The sequence below is a fragment of the Cydia splendana genome, chromosome 5 (genome assembly GCF_910591565.1).
Source record: "Cydia splendana chromosome 5, ilCydSple1.2, whole genome shotgun sequence".
NCBI lineage: Eukaryota > Metazoa > Arthropoda > Insecta > Lepidoptera > Tortricidae > Cydia > Cydia splendana.
The window spans coordinates 4,045,526-4,070,086 of record NC_085964.1 but is presented as its reverse complement, the minus strand read 5'-3'; the positions used below and the strand labels follow the sequence as shown (position 1 = coordinate 4,070,086).

The 24,561-nt window shown below is 37.2% G+C and overlaps 1 protein-coding gene across 4 annotated transcripts in view; it reads right to left on the bottom strand.

Annotated features, from left to right (window-relative positions):
* Nucleotides 1-24,561, bottom strand: part of LOC134790434 (protein spire) — a 271,608-nt gene that overhangs the window by 69,207 nt on the left and 177,840 nt on the right. For 3 of the 4 annotated variants that reach the window (XM_063761214.1, XM_063761215.1, XM_063761217.1), the window contains exons 5-9: nt 18,662-18,862; nt 16,723-16,752; nt 16,137-16,309; nt 15,750-15,813; nt 15,001-15,115 (exon numbers count right to left, since the gene is read on the bottom strand). In XM_063761214.1, the coding sequence (XP_063617284.1) occupies nt 15,001-15,115; nt 15,750-15,813; nt 16,137-16,309; nt 16,723-16,752; nt 18,662-18,862 (583 nt within the window). The remainder of the gene's footprint in view (nt 1-15,000; nt 15,116-15,749; nt 15,814-16,136; nt 16,310-16,722; nt 16,753-18,661; nt 18,863-24,561) is intronic. The other variant, XM_063761216.1, reaches the window with a different exon arrangement.

The following is a 24,561-nucleotide window of genomic DNA, read 5'->3' as shown; positions in this document are numbered from 1 at the left end:
AATTTAAAATGTTCGAATGTAAACTCATAACCTAACCTAACCTAGCCTATTATTGAAAAGACTCTAAACAACAGTCCAGACTAGCAAGAAAATTAATCCATTCCATAGTAGTAAATGACAATTAATAATAAAGATTAAAGTGTTTAAATTACCCATACCAGTCGTACACCTCAGAAAAAAAATCTTAAAAGAAATTACGTTAAAAGTTAGGCACAATAAATGAATAAAACTAAAGAAAAAATGTCCTCCAAACTGCCAAGCGGTGTTACGCGTACTTCTAAAAGTCGTGAAATCGTGACGTGTCCAACCCGCAAAATATCTCGCAGACCTCACAGCGCAGTCCAATAGATAGTTACAAATATGTATGTAATTATAGTTCTATGTACTAGTAGTTCAGTTCAACTAAGTACATGAAGTGTGTTGGTGAACTAGTTGAGTGCAATTTAATCCGTTGCAGAACTTTGCAAGCGAGCGTTCATGCTATCCTTGGACCAGGTAACTAAATCTCCTTAGAATTGCTGTTGTAGGTATGATACCTTGAACTGTGAGTATATGTATTAGCATAAACATACAAAGTCGCGAAAACCTGAAGTATGAGCCTATTTAAATTAGCAATGTGACAGAGAGACGGACGGACAGAGTCGCACCATTTCCTTTTGTACCTTTTTGGTACGGAACCCTAAAGAGCAGTAAAGGGTCATAATTGAAAATAAAAACTCAGTTCAACTGACAATTCCTTTCCTGATTTGTCAGTGCGATATACGTAGGTATATTAGGGAGAAACAAATCGTTATGTCACATTGAGAATTGAGATATGTTACCGATTAGTTTAATCTAAATTTCGATTCACGCTGAAGAATGTTCCAACCGTCTGTCTGTCCAATTTCGCAAACCGTCGAGGGAAAGGACAGATCGGTCACGACCCGAAAAAAACTAGATATTGCGGTACCACGAATAATATATGCGGCGAAATTGAAAAAGTTGGTCACTTCAGTCAGTGTCAACTTTAGTAGAATTATGATGAAAAGTTGCAGGCTTCATCTCTACTGGTGCAAACAATGTACTTAAATTAAATTTATGGTTTTACGAGTATTATAGTTCGTTTTTTTTTAGCATTAGAAATAAGGTAAACAATCTTGATGTGTCTTTTAATTGAAAAACTCATTTCAAAAATAAGTTACGGCAAATATGTAACAATTATGAATCTAATACGATCATTTATATTCTTCTGCTTTCATAAGTACTAGTTACTGATTTTTTAAAAGCGTTTTTCAATTAAAAGACGTTAAGATCGCTTACCTTCTTTCAAGTTCTTTCTAATGCTAAAAAAAAACGAACTATAGAGTAGGTACTTATTTACTTAACTCTAAGGAGCATTCTTAGGTAGGTAACTGTAATATTTCGATATTATATTGTTATTAATATTAAGTGAAGTACCTACCTAGTTAAATGTTTACCTATTACAAAAAAAAACGACCTGTGAATTTGCTCTTTTGTGCGGTCGTGTTTTAGTTGTCACAAAAAAATCTTAGACACCTTTTTAATTTTGTGAATGATAAAGACCAAATAATAGAACTTAGACTAAATTGTTTTGGGAATATTTAATAAGTATAAAAGCGACCAAAAGCAAGACTCAGTTAAAATGACAAATCATTACAACTAACGACCTGAGATATCAATCAATACCCAATTGAATGTGTTGCGTGGTCATTACTCGCGATTTCGACAAAGAATTGATCGTTTCGACCTTCCGATCAAATGTCGGGTCGCCGACGCTAAGTAAACATTCACTTGCACCATTTGCTCAATCAGCTGTCAATGTGTTATGTTATGAAAATGATTTCAATCGTATGATCCATTATTAGGTACGTTAAAATACTGCAGACCACCAATTATGTTAAATTGAACACACATTCGTATATGTATGTATGTATATCAATTACACTCCAGAACAATAAAACAGATTTACCTAAAATAGAGATCTCCACACACAGTGTACCGTTTTGATTGCCTAGCTAAACGACTTAAAAATGTGTGCTCGTCACGTCACTTTTGTGTGACTATTATAGTAGTTGGACATATCGACCAAAATAATTTCATAGCTTTATCCTCTTAAGAAACAACCATATATATATATTATTTATGTAGGTATTATGTATTTATATTAATTAGTTTGTTTTCAAACAAAGTAAGTTTACTCGTAACTGGAAAACTAAAGCTTAACAATTAACTGTAGGGCTACAAGACTAACGAAGTTTGCTAGAAATTGATAGCCTATTTACTTGTTTTGTATAATTAAATAAGTTGAGGACTGGTTATGTCAGAAATATTAAATACTTATAGACGTCTACGTAGTTTACACGTGATTTTTACGTGATCAATAGAAGTAGGTACCTAATGCCTAATACTAACTACGTTCTTGTGTAGGTAGACACGAGAAAAAGAAAATGAGAAAGGAGTGAATGCTGTGACGAAATATAGAGGAGAATGGAAGAGAAAAACATGTTTTGCCGACCCCACATAATGTGGGATAAAAGCAGGAAGAAGAAGACCTATATAGGCACGCAGGCACAGCAGGCACAGGCAGGCAGACAGGTACCTACGTAGGATAGGCTTAAGACCTTCACATTGTCCGTTACGATATCGGATGTCAAATGACTCTTCAGACTCTTGGACCAAGACAGCTACTAGAGAGTGCCATGGCATCGGGTCCTTTTATCGGGCACTAACGCTTTCTTTTTACCAACCGGCTCAGTTAAACGGTAGACCTATAAGTACATATGTAAATTATGAGCCCAAAAGAAAAGCCGACTGATGTTATAAGAATTATCACACAATGACAAAAAAGTGTCAAAAATTGCATAACCATAGCCGCGGCAGGTGTGCTTTCCATTGTTTTCTCCCGTATCGGTATCCGAGGAAAGTCGGTCTTGATTCGGTCTCGGTTTCCACCGAAATCGAATTAGCGCCAGTTGATAATGATGCGAAACCAAGTGGACGGCCGAGATAATTAGATATAGAGGTAGATAAACAAAATAAACCTCGGGACTTAATCGCGAATAATAAATAATAATTAAGTTTAAAAATTACCTCTGACGCGACGTTTCGAGGACGGAATTGTCCCCGTGCTATCGGAGAAGAAATATACCTTTTCGAGGTATAAATTGTACCAAATCTTTATATATTTGATTTTGCTTTATTAACAACGAGAAATGATCTAAACTTTTATTTGGTTCGCAGTCAGCGCCTCACTATCTGCCTCTATCTGAATTCATGTGAATGCTCAATACAGGGCAATTATATAATCTGTAACCATAGTAAATGCAAGAATATTTTCAGTTATTTCTTAGTGATTGTGAGATTGGTTCCATTGTATGGTTCGTTCAGTATGATCAATTACGTTAGGGTTTATAGATAAGTGTTAAAGAACCACTAGACACACAAGATAACAAAAAAGCCAAGTGTGTATTTATGTGTTTAAAATAAACAGGTCACTTTATTTATTACTACTGTTTCCTAAACAAACACACAACATACTAGATATATTAATTACCTACTAAGTTAAATCAAACATCAAAAGTATCAAAACAAATGCCATTCGCAAGATAAAATGCCAATTAAATGTAATCATCTCAGTATTCCGCAAGCCTTAAGCAAACTATGCACCTCGGTATTTGACGTCGGATCAAGAGAATTTCCCAGTAGGTACCCACTAGAACAATGAGCTAAAAATAAACCGGTTTTCCTACACGGGCCGAGAAAAACGAGAAGCAGCACTGCGGAAAATACGCGAGATGAAACCGAAATGAATGTTTTGTGGTTATTTTTAGAGGTGACAGATGATAGTTTACGTTACGGGCATTTCTATTTGAAGTTGTACCTCAACTTGCATTTTAGATTTTGGAATCTTTATATTATTTCCACTCAGAATCACGAGCTCTTTCGATCCTAATACAAGAAAAACAATGTCCCCAAAATTTCATACAATCAATATATATCAAAATATAGCTTTACGAGGCTAAACAAGCTTTACTTAAAAAATATAAAGCCTTTAAATGATTTATTACGATCTTAATAGTAAAAGGAATTTCGAAATAGCTCTTACAAAATGCCTAAGACAGATACGCCGAGATATTCCGACGGCATTAAAATTATATTCGAGTGCCGCGCGAGCCTCAAACGGCTCACGAAGTACGTGCTAGAGATGCTTGGAATTGGCACTTCAGAACCAAATATACGGGCTCTTTACTTTAGAAGTTTAGATGTAGGCCAATCTCAGATCAGGAGGCAATTTCGGGGATATATTATGGCGCTTGAAAATAAGTGAAATTTCATATCACTGCAGACATTTAATTAATTGTCACGCTTCAGTTATTATTAAGGCACCTACTTATATAACATTCTAAAAAAAGGAAAAGATATAGTTCGAGTTTTTATTGGAACAGCGGGCCATTGTACAGTCAGCAGCAGAAGTTGCTAAGCGGGCCAGGTGTTCTAAATTACCTTGTCACGCTCTTATTCTCTTGACAATAAAGTCGCGTCAAGATCATTTTGAACACCTAACCCGCTTAGCAACTTCTGCTGCTGACTGCCTGACTGTACTACTGACTAAGCTAGCGAAGCTTATCCGATAAGAGCAAATATTTCCGGCTGACTGAGTTTTTTTTAATTTGCGTGTTAGTTTAAAAAATTGTTGTTTTTAATAGACAGACTACCGAGTCCTCAAAATGGTTTGTCGTATTTTAGGCTCCCTCTTACGCGTAAACAGATAAGTAAATAAATACCCAAACTACAGATTGAGGAGGTGTTATGTATTTTTGTTAATTCATGATCGTTTGCTGCATGATCGTTTAGCATACTTTTCTGAAATTAAAATTTTATCGCTTTTTATATCTGTATACCTGGTAAGTAGGTACTTCTCATGAATATCGCGCGGCAGCGGTTAATCTAATTACGAGTTAATAGATAGGTAGTTAAAAAATACAAACATCATATTCGTTTAGGTATTGATTATTTCGTGTAAGTGCAAAAAAATGTTTATCAACCTTTTGAAAATTGTCGTTTTTGATCCATCAAAAGTAGAGTTGTATGAAACAGTAAATTATTTCTTTCTCGATTTCGAGGTTCATCCATTGAAAAACACCCAAAAAAAACCTTCAAGTTTGTATGCAAAAGTAGACATGTTAATATTTGGGTCCTTTTGCCTCTCATGCTATTTTTATCTTTTTCCGTTGCCCTTATAAATTCTGATCTGTCAAAATTTAAGAAAAGAAAGCCTGGTGTATCATTTTCAGGATTTCATTTCAGTCACATGTCAGAATTTACAAGCGCAGCGCCGTTTTGTAGAATTTGTTGCGCGCATGTTTACATCAGTATGTTAAACGTATATCAATTAACATCTTGCGTAGGTAATAGTCCAATGCACCAAACCCAAAACAAAAATCTATTTGAACAACCGTTCACTACCGTTACAGGTAAAGTGTTAACTGAAACCTTACACACGCCTCGAAACTACAAAGTTAAATGTACTTTAATATCAAGACCATAAAGTCTAATTTAGAATAAACGGATAAACTGTAGTAAATCTTTATCAAAGCGTAATCAGTTCAGTACCCACGTTTATGGCTGTATCGTAATCTTAAAACTACAAAGTAGTCCTTTAAGTGCTTCCATAACACATGCAAAAAGATACTTAAAATCTATGTTATAAGGTTCAAAATCAAATTGCAAAGGTTAAAAATTAAAGTATACTCACGACTTATTTCCATGGCCAAAGTGTTGGTCACACAGACTCCCATTTTAGGATAAAAACACAGTAAAAGTTACGAAAAGTTCACTTTATAACACTGCCCAGTTAATTTGGGAACACGTAAATTAAAAAAAACTAAGCACAGGCCGTTTTTCAGTAGCCACTGGCTGAATGCAAAACTGAATGTAACCTTTAAAAAAAACACTTCCTATGGCAGGGATTTCCTCCGTACTGCGCTGCGCTGGACATTGATAGGACAAATCCTATTAGTGCAACCTCCATTAAGGGTTGGAAGCCATGCAGTGATACACGCTCTTGACACAATCCAATTAAGGGCCACTTCCTTTTTCTTATTTATATTTTTCACAAACAATTTTTTTTATATATGTATGTACTTACTTATTATTTTTTTATAGTTATAAAATAATATAGTAAGAATGGCGCGGGCGTACCGCGCGAATGACAAGTACGGACTGCGGTATGGCAAGTACGCGCTACGCGGTTGTAGCTAGCGCTTGGCAACGGTTCTCAAACTATTGACGTGTCATCGGATTTTTTAAAAGTTTCAATTTCTTTTACTTATGATATAAATAAGTTGTGTTATTAATTATTATTATTGAGCGGTGTTTTTCATGAATGTTTGTTTGTTGCATGCCTGTTTGTTATAAATTATTTTGGCTATACATTTTTACAAATAATAGTTCTGAAATTACAATAAAGAAAATGTCTGCTAATTATAAAAACTTTTGCTACATACGTGCGGCACTAAAATAACGTTTCACTTAGCGCATTAGGTACGCATTAGGTAGGTAACTAATGTTTCTTACTCTCACACTTCAAATGCGTGAAGTAATTAATTTTAACAACCGTTCTAAAAATGGCATCTACTTCATAGTTTCTAATATCAGATTAATGAGCTAACATTAACCTAATTGCTAAATTAATGACAAATAGTTCAACAAATTTGTTCGTCGAGAAAAAACAGCTTAATAAGTAAAAGAAGACGGATATTTAATAGTGAGTGCTTCTATTATTGCGTCATTAAAAAAAACGCTCACCACAAATCTGAAGAAAACAAAAAGTTGTCGAACCGCAGTGTATTGGAGTCGAGTTGAGTAACTTGCTCGTTTTGCCGCTCGCCGCATTGTGGCCCGTACAATTTGCAGAACTATATTTTTTAAGATAACTTCAGTACTTATATATTAATTACTGAACTGATTTCAAGTAAGGTGTATATGCGTAATTACGAATACTTCATATTGTCGGTTATTTTCGAAATTAAAATGTGGTGAAATTACTTGCCATTTTGAAGTTACTGTGAAATTAGGAAATTTCTGTGGAGTTTGAGAGGAGATCTGGCCCTAATTATTTATGTTTACTAAAACTGTGATGTTGAGAAACGCTGTTCTCAACAGAACGTGATGTTTTTTGCATATTTTCATAAAATGCTCTGGAGTTCATACTTGACACAGTTACACGTTAAATTCATTATACCAACATAAAAATGTCCAAAATGCCATTCAATTATTTACAGTAATCTAGCGGATTAAATTCCAAATTCTAACTGATTATTCAATGGCTGTTACGGCTGTTATGCGTAGGTAGAGATGGGCAACTACCCGGGTAAATACCCGAGAGCGGGTATTTACCCGGTAAATACCCGATATTTACCTACCCGCGGGTAAATACGCGGGTATTTTCGTTTTTCTTCTAAATTTGATGTGTTTAATGGTATGTGAGTATAAATAAGATTAATTTAAGTATCTTTTTATATTGTTACATAAAATGTATGTTCAAACTAATTACGAAAAGGTTGCTATGAGGTGAAGTTCGATTTTAACATATCAGTCCAATTATGAAAATCGTGTAAAATCATTCCCTGGCTTCCGGAAATGTTTTAAAATGCTTTTAATATACATTAGAAAGATGAACATAAAGAATACTTATGAAAGATAATAAAAAAAAAATTGTGCAGTATCCCAACTTGTGAAACTTATAAGTCAAACACGTTAGTTTTAGGACAAAAATGTATATAACCTTTTTTGTAGAAAATTATGTCTACTTTAGTTTGTACATACAACACTTTTCGATATTAATGACAGATTCCAAGAAATATGAAAAAGTTCACTTTTGCCCCCCTCCCCCCAACCACACCCCCCGCCGACCGAAGTTGGAATGTGTATTATCAACGTATAAGTACGATAATTTACTCAAGTCTAAAAAATACTCTTATGACGGCCTTTTTAGGGTTCCGTACCCAAAGGGTAAAACGGGACCCTATTACTAAGACTTCGCTGTCCGTCCGTCCGTCCGTCTGTCCGTCTGTCCGTCCGTCCGTCCGTCCGTCCGTCCGTCTGTCTGTCACCAGGCTGTATCTCACGAACCGTGATAGCTAGACAGTTGAAATTTTCACAGATGATGTATTTCTGTTGCCGCTATAACAACAAATACTAAAAACAGAATAAAATAAAGATTTAAATGGGGCTCCCATACAACAAACGTGATTTTTGACCAAAGCTAAGCAACGTCGGGAGTGGTCAGTACTTAGATGGGTGACCGTTTTTTTTTTGCTTTTTTTTTCCGTACCCAAAGGGTAAAACGGGACCCTATTACTAAGACTTCGCTGTCCGTCCGTCCGTCCGTCTGTCCGTCCGTCCGTCCGTCCGTCCGTCCGTCTGTCTGTCACCAGGCTGTATCTCACGAACCGTGATAGCTAGACAGTTGAAATTTTCACAGATGATGTATTTCTGTTGCCGCTATAACAACAAATACTAAAAACAGAATAAAATAAAGATTTAAATGGGGCTCCCATACAACAAACGTGATTTTTGACCAAAGCTAAGCAACGTCGGGAGTGGTCAGTACTTGGATGGGTGACCGTTTTTTTTTTGCTTTTTTTTTCGTTTTTTTTTTGCATTATGATACGGAACCCTTCGTGCGCGAGTCCGACTCGCACTTGCCCGGTTTTTTTAATATTTATCAAAATTGTACTAAAAATTCCTTAGTTACAACTGCAACTGCAACTAAACCATTTCATTTTAAATGACACACAATAATTACAGCCATTAACTCGGTTTACATCTCCACTTTAACACAAATCGACATGTGCAACAAGAAATGAATCTACCCGTCCATTTGGGTAGATACGGGTAAATACCGGGTAGATGGGTATTTACCGGGTATTTACCGGGTATTTACCTGGGTGGGTAAATTGGGTAAATACCCGCGACCCATCTCTATGCGTAGGGTATATTGTATTCTTTATATGCAGCCGTTTCTTAAAATATTATAAATGAAAACATCTCTCAGCTTTGTTACGGAATAATAAATCCTGTAACTTACCCTTCCATAATACCAATACATTTGCTGACACCAAGTGAGCACATATTTCCACAATGTTTATGTAAATGCAAATGCTCCCCTTATCATAACATAGCCCGGCACACTAGCGCCCGTGACGTCACCCAGAGTTACCGCATTGGAGAGGACTATTATATAATCTGTGGAACCAGACGGCCTGGCGTCGGATCTCGTCTGGATTACTGACCTACATTAGTTTGGTTTGACATCAATTACTCAGTTTCGCACTACTTGGGGTCACGCGATTATAAAACAAGGCCTATGATATTTTATAGCGCGATACAAAACAAGATAAATCTTCTCGTTCAAAATAAATGTTAAAAGAGGTTTTTCCATATCGCATGTGCTTTAGTTTTATCATCAGCTGTTCATCATTAAAATAACCCGCTAGACTTGATATAGTCATTAGAAATTACCTGCTAAATGACTTACAGCTTGACAAGTATATTAGAAGAAATCTCCTTCCATTCCATCTGATGATGTATTTTAGATGGTCACAGGCTATAAATAATAAAAGATGACCGTTAGATAGATGCTAACGAATGTGCAAGTGTGAGTGACAACATAATTATACATTATACACTCATGGACAAATTTATAACAACGCAAAAAAAAATTGAATCACTAATTTTGAAATTACGTTAGGTGCTGTAATCGAGTAATTAAACCTTTTTTTTGCGATTCTCTAAATTTGTCCATGACTACTTACAAGTATAACCCACAGCTTAATTTTTCAACCCCGACCCGATTCAAAATAAAGGTGTGTTATTCTTAGTATTTAGTCGTATCGTCTAGAATCTGTGTATTGAATTTCCCAAACAATTTTACTTAAAGCTCCAATCACGCATAACTGTTAGAAATCTAGGCACCAGACGAGCTGTTGTGAATAGATCATGAATAGATGGTAGATTGCGCCAGCGCGGCGCGGTGATATCAGACGCGATCTAGTTTCGTCAGCGCGAGCGCACAATGCTGTCATGTATTTCATGGGACTTGTGTGATGATGCTTCTCGATATCTTATTACACACTTTTTATTTGTAGGTATTGCACTGGCCTCATGAACGGCGAACGCATAGGTACCTTACAATTATGTACCTACGTGCATCATATTTGAACTGACTTTTAAGTTCGCGATAGGCCTGATTAAGATTAGAAGTAGGTACCTAATTAATATATTAATTAAATGTACAACATTGTATTTATTACAAAAAAAGAATTATTTAGCAAAAACATAAACTGTATTATTAATAAATTTTAATGTCAAAAGTTATTCCATAATTTATTCCTGTCCATATTATGTAGAAAAAATAATTTGGGAACCGCTGATCCAATTTGATTAAGTTCTTGAGTTAAAGTTTTTTTCGCACGCTATTGGTGTTTTTTTTTTAAATATATTCATTCTAGAAAAATTGTCTATTCAGCTACTCTACTGTGATGTAATAACCAGGCTATCTAACATCTGATAACTAACAACGTTTTTTGTACGCAATTCAACGAAGACAATCTGTAGGTAATTCCATTCACGTTGAAAGACGTTATCAGTGTTTCTAAGTAAAAATTTGGTCGTAGTTACAGTAAAGCCATATATTTCAGTTCAATCTTGAACTAGCTAGTCTAGCTACCCGAAACATCCCAGGATTATATTCTTTTAATTAATAAAACAATATTCAATATCGGATTGACCTCTCACCTCTACTAAAATAGCTTTCGCAGGATAGGTACTTACCTACTTTAAAAGTTCGATTCCAGCATTTGCAAAATACTGCCCTATGTGCCAATGAACAAGGTTCAAAGTGAAACAACATTACGACCTTATTGTGATGCGGCCACTAGCTCCAGCATACGCCTACTGCACACTTAACGTTCCTCTCTACAACTTTGCTATTATTTTTGTTGCAGGCGCTTTCCCGCTCGGTATGACAGCTGTAGCTTTTGTTCTCTTGCCGCTGTTATGCGGATTCTGAGTGTTATTAACTTATTACATGGTATAGATACGTGTTAAATACGTGCATAAAAATCAAATACATGTTGCAATATGAGCACAAAATAATTTATTAAACTCATATAAAATTTAAAAAAGCAAGCGCAATATTCTTGAAATTTGTCCAATCCGAGTATGATTCCATATTTTCGTAGCCAAATAATTCTCAGGGTTGGTTGGGTAGTAAGATAGGTAGGATATTGGGATGGCTAGGTTGTAAAGCTTGTTCGGGAGCGATGGCCTGGAATTAAAAGAAACAATGTACACAGGAAAGGAAAGAGGAAATTTTGGGAAACTCTGATCTAGATTAATTTTAATGGATCTATTCAAATTCATACATGTCTGCTAAACTTACTTGTTTTTTGGTTAAAATTCGATAAATATTTATAAAACAATTTCATGTAGGTATATTAATGACGATTGTCGATACGTGCGATTTCTAATAGCATAATCCATCATGATGTTCAGTCCCAATGACTACTCTGCTAATAAACTGCTTAAATTTTGCTTCAGAAAACAGCACAATAGTTGTTTGTTTTACAAGGGGGCAAAGTTGTTATTTAACCGCCCGTGCTGCTAATATTGATACCCGAGCAAACGAAATATTCTAAAAACGGAATCTTGAGCGTTGCGAGGGTTCCAAATCACGAGGGTTAAACAAATTTTGCCCCCAAATGAAACACAATATTTTTCGCCATACCAACCCGAAGAAAATATTAACTTTATTAACTGTAACAAGATATCAAACAAAATGAAACCAAATACAAAATCAAACCAAATCAAAATCAAAGCCAAATGAACGTCATTCAATATTTATCATTCAAAATCATCATTTAAAAGTCAATTCTACCAGCTAACAATGAAATAACTCAAAATTTGCATGTGATTACTTTGCCCCACATGTGGATAAAAAGCAACTTTCTTATCCTTTTTTGAGCAATGACGAGAGCCTTTACCAGCTGGTGTGGTGAAAAGATTTTTTACCCTCTGATAAATCAGACACGCAAAATGTTCGTAGAACTTTGAAGGTGAACGTAACTTTCGTTTATCCTTCTAAGATTATAATATCAAAGCCTTAAGAGCCCATCAACGTGCACACTAGCGCCACTGCTAAATAATCGTGATTATTTAAATTTAACGACAGGTAACAGGTATTTAAAAAAGGGGGCCGCTACGTACTGTATTGTGTATTTCAGTACCTTTTGAATACATCAAACTAGTTTTTATGTTGCTGGATTCTTCAATCTATGCGTCCAAAGTTAAAACGGCCGTTTTTGTTTTGAGGTCCTAGTTCGACGAGCAACATAAAAACTAGTTTGATGTATTCAAAAGGTACTTAAATACTAGTGTCCGACCGAAGGTTCGGTTTCGGTTTCGGCCAGTTTCGGCCAAAAAATCAAGTTTCGGCTGTAGTTTCGGTTTCGGCCAAAAAACGGCCGAACCTTTCGGCCGGGCCGAAACTTACGAAATGGTACTTCGGACAAAGACCAAAAGTTGGGGAATAAGTATATAGGACAACAATATTAATACCTGCATATACTGATTCATGTACAGTAGGTACATGTAGGTACAGAAATTAATTGGTTTATTATAAAACACAATTCCACTAATGAGGGCGCCATTGGACGGTCGACGCAGTTTTAAGAGGCTGTCAACACCTATAACGCGCACACTGTCTAATTGTATCGGAGTGAATGAGATAGCACTGTCGCACGTAGCAGTTGTCCGAGTATCAGCTCGGCTCGAGTCGAACGAATTCTTTTTCGCTCTTATTCACTCACTTATTCAGTCATTTTCCTATCTACCTGTAATGGCAAATTTTAAGCGAGGCTAAAGGCTACGCTCAACTAGTTCCGCAAAGTTGATTTTCTCAATAGTTAATATTTTGCGAGGTTGAACAGCTGATTATTGATTAAAACGAAGAAAAACCCTTAAAAGTGTCCCCAGTACAGTTTTTCATACGAATGCTCGACCTTAGCCTCACTTTTTACCTCAAATTACCATTGGTTTGTGTTCCACATGTCCTCTACTTCAGCTTAGCCTTTGGCCTCGCTGCGCCATGCTCGGCCGGTAGTCTCGCTTTTTAATACAATGGACAATGGTTGAAGTCTGTGCTCAACTTACTTATCCTGAAGCCTGAAGCACGGCTAGGGTTGCGAGATCGAAAGGCCCTATTATCGGGAAACAATATAAATTTTTCGGGATTTTGGGACGTAAGTCAGGGAAAAAAATACATTCAAATTAAAGTAATTGTATTAAAAACAACGATATTTTACATTATTGGCACTATGTCAGCTCGCTCGCTCGACGACAGTGCGGAACTTGAAATTATTGTTTTATAACGTGAAGCTGTTTTTCGGGACAGTTTACACTTTGTCGGGAATCGGGAACACATGCTAAAAATCGGGAGAATCCCGCCAAATCCCGACCATCTGGCAACCCTAAGCACGGCTTTGACTTCGCATGAAAGTTCGCCTCACTGGGGCACTTCGGACTTTTAGGCCCAGGTGAAGATCGGTACCCGGCCTTGCGATATTGTTAACAAAAAATTTCGCGCTCGCTGCGCTCGCGTTTTTGCTTGGGTTTTTGGTTGACCCTGTATCTACATGTTAGCTTGACTGGTGAATTAATAGAGTTAGACCAGGAAAATTCTTCAATGATTTTGATAGCATACGCAGTGCAACTAGTGCAAATGTTATTTATACGTCAAAATTTCATAGAAGTTTTGCGTTTAAAATAACACTTGCACTGCGTGTGTTATCAAAATCGTTGCAGAATTATCTTGGTTTAACTGTAGTAATTTTCTTAAAAAACTGCTTAAGTAACATCAATTTCAAGGACATTGGGTGTTAACAGCGCCATAATGTGTGTAAAAGCGGTTTTATGACATTTTTTCAACGATTTTAACAAGTCTACAAAAGTTTAGGTTTCGGTTTCGGTTTCGGCCGAAACTAGAGCCAAAGCCGAACATTCGGTTTCGGTTTCGGTTTCGGCAAAAAAACATGTTTCGGTCGGACACTATTAAATACACAATACAGTACGTAGCGGCCCCCTTTTTTAAATACCTGTCGTTAAATTTAAATAATCACGATTATTTTGCAGTGGCGCTAGTGTGCACGTTGATGGGCTCTTAAAGGCTTAGGGAGTTGTTAGAAGAAAATAAAATCATGCTAATATTTTTGTTCCATGACGGTAATGTTAAAAACGTGTTCGTTATTTCGTATTCAGCGTAGGCGTACTGAGGAATATAAAATACGAGTACCTTCAAAATATTTGATAAAGCTCTTATATTTTCAGTAGAAATAGGGCTTATTATTATTTACAGATGTAAAGGATATATTTATAGTAGAAATAAGAATGTCGCAGTGAAATTTAGATTACATATCTAGAATTTAGATGAAATATTAAGAGAGAATAATCAAGTTCTACACTAACAGCCAACTCCAAGATTAATCATTAGAGACTATTTGATAGTCTCGAATACGGGTATTTGCAATTAGTACTGTATGTAGCTCTACCGATAACTATAGTCTCAGTAGAGTACCTACAAAGTTAGCAGCCTTAATACATTTTAGCATACTTCTTAGCCTTAAACCTGTATCAATAAAAAAGGGCTTGTGCACAAATCACGCGAGGTTCGATAGGGTGGGTCGATAGGAGGTCACGAAAAAATCACGACAGATCACGTTTGGGGAAGGAGACCTCATGTGTATTTTTCTACAGTGAACGAAACTAAGAAAAAATACCTACCACATGAGTACTACATATTATTTATCTTAAAATTAGGTCGAATGAAAAATAATCAAAAATATACACGTGAGGTTTTGTGGGGGAGGGGTAGCAGAAAACACCTCGCGTGATTTGTGCACAACCCCTAACCTCAAATAAACGTATTATGTAGGTACTCACATAATCTCCTCGAGTATGGCGTGGGCCTCAGCTGCCGCCCGACCTGGATGGAGGCCAGCAGCTTCTCTCGAGGAGTCGCTTCTCGCCGTGGTGGGGGTAATTTGCGTTCTGATGCCTGTGTACATGGAAAAACAGACTATATTTATTTTTTTGTTTAAAGTATGACATTCTCATTCGTTGCAGGTCACGAAACTTCCGAAAAACTCATTGGTACGATTTCGTGACCTGCATGACACCTACACCTACGACATATTATTTAGATTTTTTACCAGTCGCTTTTCAGTGTAGGCAAACATCTTGAGGAAACTGGACTAATCGTTCCAAATGACAGTCACGCAGTAAGTACCCACGTTGCCATATATAGCTAACTGTATAGAAAAGTGGGTACTTATGTAAAAATTTGGAATTCGAATTCGGTAATCGAGCAGGCCACAGGGTAGAAAGCTGATGAGTATGGCATTTTCTTAGGGTCCATCGGGGGTGAGGCATTTGAATCTCTACTAACATAGTCGTATGTAGTAGAAGTACTGGAGTACCTACAGTAAGCGAGTATGTGCAGAATAATCAAAATAAATAGTAGCTAATCGAGTCCTGAATTATTTCACCCAATCAGTCTACGTATTAGCGTTGGTAGGTAGCGTGGTAAAATATGAAGGAGGCATGCGAATACGATATTTGCATAAGAATTAGGTCATATTGTTGGAAAAAGTATAATAAGTACGTAACCTACTCTACAATTCATATCTTACCTTTCTTAGTGGAGGCCTACTTCTAATAAATTCGAGAATCATTGCGTGTGCGTCTTTCTTTACACTGTAAAAGAAAAAAAAAACAATCATTTATAATTAAACATAGCTGTAGTTAAGTTAGTATTATCCATTATTAGGACATTAGTAGTCCATAGATAGAGGATTAGAACTGAATACTAAGATACAGACTGTACAGAAGCCTTACGCATGCTCAACAATCTTATTCATATTTGACTAATACGTTTGTCAGTTTAGATTAAAGAAGATTTTGTGACCAAGTCACATACCAAACATACGAATTATGTTTCGTATGTGCCTTGGTCACAATATCTTCAAGGCACATACGATTCAGACGGTTCAGTATCACTTAAAAAAGATCGACCTTACCTCGGTGGTATCGCACCGTCAACCTTTCTTAAAGTATATCTCCTGGATCTGATGTCGTCCATGAGTATCTCGTACGGGGTCAACTCGTACTCGATGGGGGTCCGCGAGTAACTGACTTTTTTTAACTTAACACCCATTCTCAACTCTCCGATAACTTGCATCCAAAACCGCGCCTGGAAAATAACAATAGCAATCAGTTCTCGATACGACGCTTTGCTAAGAGTAAAGCGGCAGGAACACAAATTAAATAGGAATGGAATAAACACCGATATGGAACAAAATTAAAGCTGGTCGTCCAAAATTGACCCTGAAATCATTTCACAAAGCTCCTAGTGCGTATTATAAACATCAGTTTTGATATAAGCATGTTCCAATTACAGTTTTGCCCTTTTTATTAGGTATTTAAGTTGTCTGACGAACAACTTTATTTATCTATAAAGAAAAGTGACATCTCATAGCATGCATTATTTTTCATTCCGTAAGTGAAATAATAATATATAATCTACCTAAGTGAGGGGTTCAAAGCTATAAATGTAAACAGTAAGTATCGAACATCGCATTAGTTTTGTTATTACGGTCTACATACTTGAAGGGCTCTCCAAATCCTTCGGTTTGACTACAATCGGAAAGTTGATATGTTAGTCTATTTCCAGATCATACAATAAAAGAAAACATAATAACTTAATTAACGCCCTGTTCTTATTGTTTTCGCGTTATCTCGACCTACATAAACAAAAGAAGGAAGAATGCTAATAATTATTCTCCAATATTTTAACTCTTATTTCTCATTAGAAAAAAAAACATCTACTTATCTATAATATTAATAACTGATCCCAATATCAATTGGCAGTCAAAATTATTGACATAGGTACTGATAATACCACCTACTTATTGACCGAGAGTTAGCGAAGGTCTCCTTTCAGCTTAGATAAAAAATGCTTTCGTTTGTCAAAATAATTTCCTCTACACGTCGAATTCTCAACCGATTCTCGTGAAATTTGGTGAGCCGGTTATATGATTATATGTATATAATTTTTTTTTAAAGCGGAGCCATACATTTATTCAGTTTTAAATTATGCTCGCGAGGTCTATAGCCCACAGAGACACTAGTTATTAGGTAGTTTTCCTATGTTTGCAATGAACTTGAATCCATACATTTTACTCTTAGGTACGGGTAAAGCACGATTACAATGTATTTTACTTGCAGTCAACGAGGGAAATAAATAATCAATGGCATGGCACGTGAAACTTCCAGGAAAGCCATGAATATTGCATGGGACACCTACAGCGGCACGCAGCGCATGCCGGTTGGAGACTTCTGGTATTCCCTTCATTAGGCTTTCTCATTTAGCGGGCGTAAAGTGATGTCATCACTTTAAATGAATATTTAGACAGAGAGGCAGGTTTTATCAAATTCTTACAAAAGATTTGTTTTAAAAGACTTCAGCAGTTTCAGTTACGTATTAAAGTATTTTTCACCACACCAACTCGGAAAGGCTTACTTTGCACTTCAAAAACTGATAGCAAAGTTGCATTTTATTCACATGTGAGGTAAAGTAATCAAATGCAAATTTTGAGTCGATTTCTTATGTTTGCTTGTAGAATTGAGTTTTAAATGACAATTTTGGATGATAAATATTTAATAACATTCATTTGGATTTGATTTTATTTGATATTTTACATTTAATATTTGCTTCGGATTGGTGTGGTGAAAAATTTTGTGTTTCACTCGGGGGCAAATCTTGTTTAACCCTCGTGCTTTGAAACCCTCGCAACGCTTAAGATTCCATTTTTCGAACCACTCGCTACGCTCGTGGTTCAATTTTGGAATCTTTCGCTTCTCGGGTATCAATATTAGCACGAGCGGTTAAACAACAACTTTGCCCCCTTGTAAAACAAATAACTATTTTGCATATGCCCGATTATTGTACTTATAAATTAACAATCCTTTTGCATTTCGATTTTAAACTGCCCAAATAATTATGGTCCTCATTTGTGCCTAAAAGTTAAGTTAATATCGGGTAAATTGCACGTCATTTGAGTTGCCTGTCTTCTGAATCTTTATCTACGAAACAAGGTATATCTCTATCAGGATATTTCTAACAAATTACAGAATTCAAAGTTTGAAGCCGGCTGGTGTACTGCTGAAGTTTATTAAACCCTATCGCGTGCTAAATTCCTGAAACCTGAACACTCCCTATTCGAGCTAGTATCTATACGAGACTTTATTCTCAGAATTCAAGTTTTACATATAAACGGCCCGATTCTAACTTTAAGATACGACAAGATACGATATGGATTAGATGTGTCAGTGTCAAAAGTGACGTTTCTTCAACAAAAACGCCAGTTTTGACACTGACATATCTAATCTATATCGTATCTTGTCGTAATATTTGACGTATCTTAAAGTTCGAATCGGGCAGATAGTTGTTTAAGTTGCATAATTTTTTCATAGTTTCTCAATTTTATATGGATTCTAGAGAACTGCTTATAGTCTAACTGATGAAGCGTTTTCCTCAACTCACCCAATCAGAGAACTGCAGCGTGTCCAGATGCGTGACGGACTCCTCGGCGGCGCCGAGGTCCCTGGCGCCGCCGACGCGCACCCTCGCCAGGAAGGTCCCTAGCTCCAGCGCCTCGGCGACCAGCGCGCGGCACACGGCGCGGTAGTGCGCGGCGGCGGTGTCGCGCGACCGGTGCCCGCCGCCGCAGTGCCATACGCAACGCTGAAGGCAACAATAATAGAGGGTTAGGAAATTATTTTCCCGTGTATTTGGTGGTTCATCGACCAGTAAGAAAAAGAGTAAGTAGGTAATAATATATAGTGGGCTTGTAGCAGGAGGGCACATGACGCAGCGCAGGTATCGCGAAGTCGTTAGTAAACTGACGGATTCTTCCAATTTTACGATGACAAATTCACAAACAAGTACATACATATGAATATATTGATGGGTGATGGACCAATGAAGATGACAGTATTGTTACACGCGGCACATTTGGTCTCAGTGCCATACGGGTAGGTATTAGCATTCAAGGTTATGCTGAAGAAATAACATTGGGAGAGAAAGATCTACGCGCGTTGCACGCAGGAAACTAGGAGGAAATGCAAGTAGCCGCCGGCGCCAACTTGTAGGTACCTATTGGACACCAAGATCAACTTCGAATCGATAAGCCTGCGGATTTAAACAGTGACGGCACGGCATGCTGCATAAGCAGACACCACTATCTAATGCAAATCTTTCAACTCAACAATTATGGCTAGATTCAAAATAAATAGGTTGTAAGATTGCCAATTATCACTGTCACAGTTATCGACGTCCGATTTGAGGGAGCGTCGATTGTGACGTGACGTGGACTATTATAAATCATTATGTCAGAATCTCGTTACGCAGTGTGTAATGAGTTGGTAGCGGATACAGTAAGATCATTCGCATACCTACAAATGAACTTGTATTGAACTTGAAATGATGTTAAAATCCGTAACAAATCGAATGTTGATTGAAAATCATTATCTCCAAGTCTTTCGATACGCATTCCAATCCTCATCAATGCACAAACTAATGAAAGACACAGATTGCATTACGCTTAATACAGAACCGCTCCAGATAACTTATCCTTTCAATTTTCATTAGCCGCCCGAGTTGCCATTTCTAACAATTTCAACAAACTCGTATACCACCACATCTTTTTCTTTCAATCCCAACTTTATTGCTTGGTATTACAGTTCAAATTACAAAAGGAACAGCAAAGGGATATAAGAGTGTCAATACATTTGCATGTCTGATTACCATATTGCCCGCTGCATATCATTCCACAACGCATTTTGTACATTACGATCAAATTGCTCGGCAGTTGCTAAATGTATCGTAAAATAACAATAAAGAGTGCTTGAATAAATTATACAGCGAATTAAAGAGAGTTTCGAGGCCGTTCGTAATTAGATTTAAGAAACGATATGGGTTACGAAGCAAGTATGTTATAATGTGTTGTCGCAACACTAAGAAGGTACAGGTAAAGAAATCAGTAATTATTTAAGTTAGTCCAGTTTCTCGTTTGGCCGGATTTGCTCTGCGGCTTTACCAAAATGGGTAAATGTCAAAGTGTGGTGTGACACAAACCCGGGAGGTGTAACCGAAGCTACATAAGGACCAGTGGTGCAACTTGCAAGTTATGAAATTTCGGTTTCCGGTATAAATGAACTCAATACCTTTATGATATAAACGATATGTTTATCTCTCCTAAAAGGTTAATATTTCTCGTCATTCCTATGATTTATTTCCAATAAGGGTTTCCGCGATCGAGTTTTTCACTAGATGGCATCTCTCAATCGCGGAAACTCTAATTAAAATCAAACATTGAAACAAAACAGTAACGTTTTTATTTATCACCAAACCGATGACGCGCGATGTTTTCCTTCGCGAATTTTCCAAACCACATGTCAGCATGTCATTTGGGATAACGGATCACTGTGACGTAAGCGATATTCGGCTCAGATTGCAATAAAAACATAGAATTTTGTTGCCAACCAAACTAACATGTCTATCGCTGTTACCAGAACAGATTTAATTACAAAGATAAACTTGGTGGAATATATAAGAAAAGCAAAATAATAGAACCGAAGAGGAAAATAAAAGTAATTCTGTTAACCTTGGGAAAATGGTACGGGAAAGATTTCTCTGGGTAGGATCTCGTATTTTATATGATAGGACCGCGGGAGTTCTCTATGTACTCTCTATTAGAGGAATATAATGAAATATGTTAGTTATATTTCTTATCATGAGTCATGAGACTTGTTATTACCCGCCTAAGGTTGTAAATGGGATGTTTTCGTTTATTAGAATCTCTGATAGAAATATATTCCTGTTGTGATATTAAAAAAGGATCACATTTGACTCTACGAGTGGTTTCTCCAAATACAGTAAAGTACATTATGGCACATTATGTGAATCTGTTCTCATGAAGAACAGTGGTTTTCTGCTGTTCGACAATATTGCTGCCAAATTGGCCTTTACACTACCACACACACTACACACTCGGTACACACTACACATTACACTAACATTTAGTCCTTGACTACCACATACCTACGTTGACACTAAAATCTAAAACGGCCCATGTAAAAAGGATAATATACACTGACAATTCCTTTCCAAGAGCGTTCCATAAAAGGCCTACTTTGTCGGGGACGTCTCGTGTATGGCCTTTACCTTCGTACCTTTTGTATAAATCTGTATTGGGTCGTTCTCTCATTTCGTGCAAATCGGTGATGTTCTCTCGATTTGTAAATTTTCTTTTAAATGGTAAATTTTTGGGTTTTCATGCATTGTGGATTCATTTATTGACACTTTTATGCTAAAGGCACCTTCGTAACCTTATTCCTTTTCATTTAATAAGACTGGTGGTAATGAACTACGCGCTGGTAATGAAATGGGCATGGATGGTAATTTTATCAGTGGAGGGTAATGAAACAAACTTATGAAATCGCAATAAAAAAACTTTAGTTAATGAAAATTAACACCATTAATATAATGAACAACATTAAAATCACGTGTCTTAAGCGCTGTGCAGACGATCAAGCCGACTTAACAAATACTCCGGCTTGACAATCGCGTCTTATGATTTACCACCTAGCTTGTAGCGATTGTCAAGCACAATTTACGTGATTGAAGACGTATTTCGTATTGTTTATTTATTTAATGATTACACAGCACTACATCAGTCTTGTCACCAACACACTGAGAAACTACATACTTTAATTTAAAATTAACATCCAAATACACTCGACTGCCAATCCATCCACCGTAGCTCCATAAACTCGCAAAATCTCAAGAACTCATGAGTTAACAGGAGATGCACCAGGAGAAGCCTAAGGGTTATATTTCTAATGTCCGGTACAAAAAGTCTTACAAGCCTCTCTACTAGTTCAAGGCAGCCAGAGTCTCCACGAAAAGCCCAACAAGCTAAAAGTAGTAGGCTTAAGTTGTGCCTCACCTGACTCACCTCCAAAGAAATGAAGCCCAGGGTTCCTAAAATAAATATTTTTAGGTAATACATCCTAAGGAAATTCTTTTGGACCTTTTCCAATAGTAGAATGTACGTCGACTCGTAAGGGATCCAGGCTAATGCTGACGCCTCCAACTTGCTTCTGACCAGAACATTGTAAAAAACTTTTATGGGGCAAGGGTCATGGAATTCTCTGACAATGCGAGTGACAAAGCCTAATCTACTGAAGCTACAGTACCAAGTGCTTTGATATGGTCGTGAAATGTTAGCCGCGTATCGAATATGACCGCAAGATCCTTTACTGAGACGACTCTTGAGCATGTGTAGGAAATAGGGTTTGATTAAAACTACACACTTGACACTTAGCCGCATTGAAAGTCAGTTTGTTACCCCGACTCCATTGGCACAGAGATGATGAAACATCCTCCTGCAGCAACTTACAATCCTCCTCCTTCTCAACTCAATATACCAATTTAAGATCGTCGGCGTAGAGTAGACAACGAGCGTTATGGATAACCGAGGGCAGGTCATTGACCATTATTCTAAATAGGAAAGGCCCCAAGATTGAATCTTGGCTGTCACCAGAACGAGTATGGTACGGATCTGGTACGAAGTGGCCATGCTGGTCGTTGCGTGTTGCGGTTTATCACGCAGATAACTGGCAAAAATGTTAAGCAAATGTGGATTGAACCCAATAGCGTCTAGTTTGTGTAGGAATACATCGTTACCCACACGATTGAAGGCTTTTCGGAAATCATAATACAGGACGTCTATCAGGATACCCATATCCAGATGCTCTGAGATGGTGTCACTGTTAACCAAGGTCAGGTTAGTTTTCACAGACCGTTTCACTCTGAAACCATGCTGAGTGTTGCACAGGCATAATGGTTTCACGTGTTTCGACAACGTGCCATGGAGTATGGACTCAAACAGCTTTGCTAAAGCTGAAAGAAAAGAATACCTTGACTTTGGGATCGGTCTTACCCGTGAAATCTTCCAATGGTGATGATATGTACTTGTGGAGAGTAGGTACCAGATTAAGCATGGAGTGTATTGGACCATTCAAATGCTCTAAACACCCCTTTAAGATATATGCAGGTACCTAAGTAGTCTGGACCAACAGTATAGAAGCCCGATAAACTTACTTTGGTGTTAAGACCCCTTATGCAGGTACCTAAGTAGTCTGGACCAACAGCATAGAAGCCCGAAAAACTTACTTTGGTGTTAAGACCCCTTACATTTTGGTAAATTAGATCCAGTGAAGGTTTCAAATCAGGATTCCGAACTAAGTATTACTGGTTGGTTTTTGTCTGACTCCCATTGACGTTGGATTTACGAAATGACCACGATTATCGGGCTACATAGTTGGAAATAAACAGGATTCATACATTGTCGAGGGTACTCCTATTTTGAAAGTCTTGGAGTCCCCTTTGAGCTTAAGTTCATCGACAGTGCACCATGAATAACAGCAGATATGCCCGTATGTCCTCCGATCCTCAAGCTATATTCCACAGATGGATGAACTTGCGATGGTCCACCGCCCTGAGAGGGATTTTACACCGCTTTTTACTGCTGGTATCAGTTTTCTGAGATTTATCACGCACGGAATGGGAATTGTCGCTTTTGACGGCGGAGGCACTATTATTGTTTATCGGCCTGTGTTTATGTTTCTGTAGTTTCTGCTCTTTAATCCAAACATTTGCCCCGTTCTCTACCTTATCGTCGACACGTATCAGATGATTCCAACTCACTTAGTCTCTTAGTAACGTGTCAAATTTCTCAGCACAGTCCTTGAGTGCGGTCTGGTATTATATATAGAGCGGCAGATTATGTTAATCTACTGCGCTCTAGTTAAATCCAAAAAATCACCAGTTTGGCTCCCCTATATATTATTACATAGTTTTAAATGTTTATACCAACATTATATTTATAATAACTTAACCCTCTTTCCATTAAATGCACTGCCTCATATACATTATCATTACCTTCTAAATTCGTTCATTACCTTCCCTGGCAAAATTGGAAGGAAAAGAAATGAATGAAACAGATATGAATGAAGTTTTGGAAGTTTTCGTCGCCTAGGTCGGTTGATATCAGACCTTGATTTCGCAGAATAAGCCACATGAAAGGCAACCCTAAAACACATCAATTAGGTATAATTTTACTAATGTACAATTGGTACTTACTGTATAAATCACTAGATGGCGATGAAGATTTATCTGAACCACACTCCTTCCCGACACGAGAGAACGTAGGTATTTTCGTCAAAAGCAACATACGGACGACCGCTGTGGTAGCACGCGGCCAACTGACTGACGAACAATGTGTTGTATCCGCGGGAAGTGCTATATACCCTTGCTATATAGCAAAATATAGCTCATCCATTTCTCGCGTCGGTAATGAAGAAATTGCTTGGACCATC